Source organism: Pholis gunnellus (genome assembly GCF_910591455.1).
Source record: "Pholis gunnellus genome assembly, chromosome: 6".
In the NCBI taxonomy this organism is placed as follows: Eukaryota; Metazoa; Chordata; class Actinopteri; order Perciformes; family Pholidae; genus Pholis; species Pholis gunnellus.
Window position 1 is genome coordinate 5,277,688 of NC_136532.1, and position 7,151 is coordinate 5,284,838.

The 7,151-nt window shown below is 48.5% G+C and overlaps 1 protein-coding gene across 1 annotated transcript; it reads left to right on the forward strand.

Moving 5' to 3' along the window:
- The first annotated feature begins 833 nt into the window (after window positions 1–833).
- On the forward strand, window positions 834–6,484 carry lipg (lipase, endothelial). The gene is made up of 10 exons (XM_079160549.1): window positions 834–1,087; window positions 2,194–2,384; window positions 2,597–2,776; window positions 3,505–3,616; window positions 3,720–3,938; window positions 4,138–4,380; window positions 4,570–4,690; window positions 5,083–5,310; window positions 5,418–5,522; window positions 5,664–6,484. The coding sequence occupies exons 1-10, from the start codon at window positions 997–999 to the stop codon at window positions 5,674–5,676; spliced, it is 1,503 nt and encodes a 500-aa protein (XP_079016675.1). The 5' UTR covers window positions 834–996; the 3' UTR covers window positions 5,677–6,484.
- Window positions 6,485–7,151: the final 667 nt, after the last annotated feature.

Below are 7,151 nucleotides of genomic sequence, written 5' to 3' on the forward strand. Positions count from 1 at the left end.
AACAGTTCGGCGTGTTTATGTCTCACCGAGCCGTCAAACCCACTGACCTACTGCACATTGTACCCGGCAGCACTGCTTTGTTTGGATGGCAGGTACCGGGAGGGTGAGGGTGAGGGTGAGGGTGAGGGGGGGGCAGCGGTGGCAGGTGACATGATTTTCAGGAAGCGGAGCGGGCGCTGATGTATGTACACAAAACAGTGGCGTTATTGTAGCGCAGACCCTCTGCGTCAGTGCGCCCATTCTTCGCCTCATCAATTGAAACCGGTCGGTGGAGCTAAGCTGATGGGCTGGCAGCGCGCCAGGCGGAGGGTGGAGGAGGAGGGGGAGGAAGCCTCTCTGTCCCCCCACCACCACACACACACACACACACACACACACACGGGTCGGAGCCTTTTAAATATTCCCATATATCCGTAGGGTTTCCCACGTAACACATTGTTGTTGTTGATAATATTAAATAAAAAGAAGACCTAGAGTGAGACCTCATTAACTGTTTAACGACCACTCCCATGCGCCGCGTGGATCCGGTACAGGGCAATCTAAAGGTATGAGCCATGACCTTCATACGGCCATACCGAACACCGAGCAACTGGATCCGTTTTTACTGCTGCTTGCGTCACGCCCCGCACTCACAAGGGCTCTAGGAGCACGCGCAACGTGAGCCTACTACGACTTCATTCAAGCTTTGCCACGCCCTTCAACGTAAACAAACGGGGGCTTGACCAATAAGATCCGCGATAGATCAGCCGATGATCAGATGACCGAGAAGGGGGAAACTATTTAAAACTCTAATGAGACACTTGGTGCAAGTTTATACATCTCACGGACGCGCACCACCAGAGACGCACAACCACCGGGCTCCTTCGCGTTCTTTTTTTTAAATACCCTAACTGGAACTAAACCCACCTACCTACCGCGCTACCAACCGGCACCACAGAAAGGCATTTTATACCCAGTGTGCTTTTATTTCCGCCACACTCTGTCTGTGACTGAGAAATGAGCCCCGCAGCCCTTACGCTGTGGATTCTCCTACAGTGTGCCGCCACGCTCCTCTCGCCAGCTGCCGGGGAAAACACCGTTCTTAAAGGTAAGACGCGGCTCTGCGTCCATTGTTCATTCATTCATCATTTTTAATTCTTTGCCAGCCTCACAAACGGAAGTGTCAAAATCTAAACACCAGGTGTAGAAAGTAGACATGGCACGCGCTAGTGGGGAAGCCATGAATGGGACGATGTATTAAGTCGCCCAAAGCTCACTTTCCCTCACATTTGTACCAACGTCCCCCGCTCGATTAATCTACATTATTAGGCGAAATCATGCAAGAGAACAAGTGTGGCGGGCTGAGCGCACCGGAAGAACCGGGATGGAGCTCTGCGACAGGACTGCGACGTGTCCTTTTTTGGGAGCAGCGGGAGTCTTGACGCAAAATGCGGAGTACACGCGCGCGCGCACACACACACCTTGTCTCTTTGACCGTCCAGCTGAATCCGCGTTTTACCGCAGACCGCTTCACCAACGGGTACAACGCCAGCTGAACTAGTTTTTTCTTTTTTTTCCTCTCTGTGTGGCCCGCTACCAAAAGTGTGTGGAGTTCATTTAAATGAACATCTGACGTGTCTGCTCGGTGCGGCGGGGTTAATCCACACTGGTTTAAATCCATCCACCCCACTCCTTCATCAAACACGATGAGGCCAATACTTGGGCTTTATTACCGACATTTGTTTAATAATTTGTGATGTGGATAAACTGTCAGCATCCTCCCGTTTTGTGTTAGTCAAACGCCTCAGTTGAGCCGTTTTAGCCTCGGGCCTGAGTGTTAAATTCGGATATAATGACACGAGCTGGCAGCAGCTGTGTGTGTTTGAGAGTCTCTGAAATAAAGGAAGAGAAGGGCGGAGGTGAGATTCTACTCTGCGCCTGCGTCTCCGGTTCGGTCTACTTGCAGCCAACCTGCGTTATTGTAACGCATGTTCGCTGCAAAAGCAAGTTGATTGGCTGTGTCGATCCCACATCAAGCATGATTGGCTGAATGTTTTTTGGTCTGCTGTTGAAATCTTCTTTTATTTCCCCATGTTGTTTTTTTCTTTTAATATATTGCATCATAGGAGCAGGAGGGAAATGGAGTAAATTTGAGCATCTCCTCGACGCAACCTTGACATACAGTGTAATTGTTTTGTTTTTTTTCCCCTTCAGGTGCAGACGCTGGATTGGAGGAACTGTCAACAGACGGCAAGCCTCTCCATGGTGGGGTCAAGTACAACATGAGGAAGAGTTTAGATCTGGACCAGGAGGGCTGCTACCTGCAGGCCGGCAAGAAGGAGTGTCTGGAGGCGTGTGGCTTCAACGCCACAGCCAAGACAATTTTCATCATCCACGGCTGGACGGTACGTGTGAGCACAAATTCTTTTTAGTTGCTGTTATCTCTCTATCCGGGCTCATGGATGGCACTCTAGTCCAACCACAGCGCGTTTTTGATTGTTGGAATTTATCACGTGAATGTGAGCCAACTCGAGCGCGGAGCATCCGAGAGTTCACCAGGTTAAAGCTGACTGACTGACTCCCGTTGTCCTCTCTCTTTTTTTTCCCCCTCCCTTAGATGAGCGGGATGTTCGAAAGCTGGATGCACAAGCTGGTCTCCGCGTTGATGCAGCGCGAGAGCGAGGCTAACGTGGTGGTCGTCGACTGGATAGCGCTGGCTCAGCAGCTGTACCCCGACGCGGTCAACCACACCCACGATGTCGGCCTCGACATCGCCGGCATGATCAACTGGCTTCAGGTGCGTACGTTACTTTTGAGTGGTCTGCTGAGGATGCAGGCCAGAAACCTAATCGGATCTCATATTTTGGCGTGTTTATTATTATAAATGGCTTAAGGTGTAGTGCCTCATCTGAGGCAGAGAAGTCTACGATGCTGCGTGACAGAAGAGCAGCCAAATACCTGAAAGCTGCCCCCCTTCTCTCGTTAGAGTGCTTCAAGGGATCACACAGCCCATTTTGTAAACATGACAGAACTGCCAAAACGTGTTTTGAGGAGGTGAAATGTTATGCTACATATGTCATCCTAATGTCAGGCCCTGAGGCAGTAGCTCCTTTTCATTCTGGTATGTTGTCTTCACGGCTTAGGATATTTATTTTCCAACAAGGATCAGGGTCTCTTTGATGCGTCTGAGGCAAAGACCATCATTTTTCTATTCAGCAGGACCATCGCATAATTGGGCCGCAATTGAGGAGAGATTCAGGCACCCTGCCACTTAGTTCGTCTTTGTGAAATGCTCTTTGTCCACGTTTACAACTGAGACAGATGGTGGAGGCGCTGTTGCATGAAAGCGACTGTCTGTAGATTCTGTCCGGGTTAACTTGAGCTTGGCTCAGCTGCAGGCACGACTGCTCATCACTGGCGGAAATCCAGGGTTTGTTCAGTGTGGGTTTAGCCTTCATGGAGGCAGCTGCTGATGAGAGTTGCGACTTTATTAACTTGGTTTTTTTTTTGGTTCCCTCCCAACAGGACGAGCAGCAGCTGCCTCTGGAGAAAGTGCACCTGATCGGCTACAGTCTAGGCGCCCACGTAGCAGGCTACGCTGGCATGTTAGTGCGAGGGACCATCGGCCGAATCACCGGTACGTTTTAAGCGCGACATGAATCTGCAGGAAAAACACTCTTAAAAAAGATTTGTGCCGCCTCATTGTCCTGACCTTCTGTCCCACCTTTTCTTCACGGTAGGTCTGGACCCAGCAGGACCGATGTTCGAGGGTGCAGAGGAACAGAAGCGCCTCTCCCCGGACGACGCTGACTTTGTGGACGTTTTGCACACGTACACGCGAGAGGCTTTGGGTGTGAGCATTGGGATCCAGCAGCCAATCGGGGACATTGACATCTACCCCAACGGTGGTGACGTGCAGCCCGGCTGTGCACTGGGAGACGTGCTGGCAGTGGCTGGAAGTAAGTGCATGAGAAACTGCTCTTTGTTTGTAGACCCCAGCTGTCATCTGCAGAAACCAGGATGTTTATCACTACGTTGCTTAGTTTATTAGGTTTATCCCATTTCTATTGTCACTATTAATCCATTTTATAAATTTAGGAAGGTTATCTTTTAACTGCATCCCGTCTAACCTGCCTTCCTCCTCCCTTCTCTCTCCAGATTTCATGGAGGTGATGAAGTGCGAGCATGAGCGCGCCGTGCACCTGTTCGTGGACTCCTTGATGACAAAGGACCACATGAGCTTCGCCTACCAGTGCACCGGCCCAGACCGTTTCAAGAAGGGCATCTGCCTCAGCTGCCGCAAGAACCGCTGCAATAACATCGGTTACAACACCCGGAAGATGCGCAAGAGGCGCAACACTAAAATGTACCTGAAGACGCGTGCCGACACACCCTTCGGAGGTGAGTCTTGGTTAGTTTTATCTGTCGCCAATAAGGATGTTTTACTTCCTCGAGTAAAACAACTCTACGATCACTCAATCACAGCGTTTCTTATCTTTAACCTCCACATGTTTTAAGAGTCCAGTCGCCATTGTAAACTATTACTACTGTACACAATCCCATTAAACATTAACTGTTTTTTCTTTTCAGGCTACCACTACCAGATGAAGATGCACGTGTTCAACAGAAAACAGGCAGACAACGCAGATCCCACCTTCCACGTCAAGTTGTACGGAGCCCATAATGACACGGCAAACATATTTGTTGACGTGTAAGTACTTAGCGTGACAACCACCAGTGCACCGGCAACCTGGCAGCTGCACTGCCCGAGATATTTAGAAGCACACAGACTGCTGTGATATAAATTTGGAACTGGAATCTAGTTTGGACTGACCTTTTCAAAGTGCCAGTAATGTGATGTACATAAAGCTCTGACTAGGGGAGGAACTCCAGTCGGTTCCCTTAGAAGTCTTTGTCACAACCTTGTCAGTAGACGCATGACACGGCAATAATTCAGTAGTCAGACTGGCATCCCGGATTGTTAAGCTTCTGTCTGCGTTAGACCCTCGATGCAGAATTTTAATGGTTTGCTTTAGCGCACAGCTGCTAGAACTTGTGTTTCTAAACCCGATTTTTCTCCTCCACCTTTTTTGTTTTGCGCAGCCATGATGAGACCATCGGTCTGAACCTGACCAACACCTTCTTGGTGTTCACTGAGCAGGATATCGGCGACCTGCTGAAGATCCGTCTGAGCTGGGAAGGAGATTCCGAAACCTGGAACTCTGTGTGGAAGAACATCAAGAAGAATTTCTGGGCCTGGAACGCAAAGCCTCCCAAACCTGTGCTGGCAGTCCGGCGGATTCGCGTGAAAGCTGGAGAAACTCAGAAGAAGTAAGTAAAGTGGAGGGGGTGGGCGGCAGCAGCTGTCTAGACACCACCACTACTGCCCGTGAGTTTCTTTTTCTTGACAAACGTTAACGGAGATTTCTTTTTGACAGGTTTACGTTCTGTGCCCAAGATCCTGCAACAATTGAAATCTCACCAGGGGACTCCATAACTTTCGTGAAATGTCGTGATGGCTGGGAAGTGAAGCCAAGAAAACGGTACGAAACCCGATACAATGCTGGATGTCTTGTCACAATACTCTTGGATTGTGTTTGATACTGTAACTTAAAGGAGAAGGTGTAGAACGGCGCGTGTGTGCGATTAGTCAAAGTAAATGAAACCTGTGTTTTGATTGACAGGCTGGCCATTTAACAACTCTGCACTTCCAACATCCGATGCACCATCACCATGGGGGACCCAATGTGGATCAGGGAGAGGCGCCGCCTTCTCGTCATTTCAGCACTTTTTTTTTTCGTAGGAGGAAGATTGAGCAGCGCACGGTGATAGGGGGCTCGACTGGACTCTTAACCGCACCTGGAAGGTTTCTGGTGGTTTCTTTAGACGAGGACTCGTCCGGCCGGGAAAAATAACGTGCAGGCTGTGAAGCGGGGGGCTGTCCTGAAATGTGTTACGATGGCCCGAGGAGTTTCAGAACGTTCCTTGTGCGACTAGTGATGTAGAATACAGATCTGTGCCAGTTGACGTCTGCCAACAATTGTAGTCGCTGTACTGTAAATTTTAAAATATTTTTTATTTATGAGGAAAATGGAAGCACTGCAAGACCAACGTTATTTATCTGAGCACATCCCATAATGAAGCATATGTTGAATGCATTTCTCCTAGATGCAGTATTTTTATGTTTGTTTGTGTGCGTGCGTGCGTGCGTGTGTGTGTGTGTGTGTGTGTGTGTGTGTGTGTGTGTGTGTGTGTGTGTGTGTGTGTGTGTTTACTGTATGTTGTGTGGGTGTTTGTCTGTTGTGACCAAGAAGTGTGCCTTTCTGCTGAGAGATTACTGATACACTGTATAACTGCCAGAGACGCCTGATCTCATTGCACGCGACCTTTTCTGAGGTTTTTGTGCCTAGTGTTAACGTTACTGTATGTGGCTTTTTTTGGGGGTGTGTTTATGTACATAATGTAAATATGTTTTTGGAAAAAATAAATTCACCTGTTTATTTGTAGAAAACCGTCGTCTTTGCTCGTCATTGTAACCGTCTTCTTGGACTTAGAATTTTGTTTGTGATCTGCCTCACTAAGGCTTCAATGATCATTTATTATTATGCAGCGCAACGAAATTCAGTTGCCGCCTGTTTTCAACACAACAAATGAATGACTAGCAAAACAAACGGTAGATTCCTGTGGTGTGAGGTTTTTCTTTTTTCTTTCCTCCCATCATAAGGAATGTAAACGGCAACAAACAATTCTGGGCAGATAATATGGTAGACATCTTCACATAAAAATTCAACATGAGGAAAGTATTGTCAATCAACTTTGACTGTGTTTGAGCACCAAGCATCATGATGTAAACCTCTTCGTTCAACCGAAGTCCTGCTCTCTGTCCTGCTGTTCGCCCGTCAAATTCCGCTTGATCCCGGATGAAGGACAGAGCCAGTTCTCTGTGAACATGTGGGCTCAACAGTCCCAGATCTCTCGCTGCTTACGTCCATCTTATTGTTTGGCTAATGGGCATCAGACAACCAGCAGTAGGCTTGGTAGTGGAGTAGCTGGCTTAGCTTCCATCTCGGCTCTCCTCCTTGGGGCGGTTTGGTCTGGCAGGTCTAGACTTGTGCTTCTCAGAAGGTGTAAACTGTTCGTTGGCTTCCTTTTTTGTCCATTTTGACATTTCT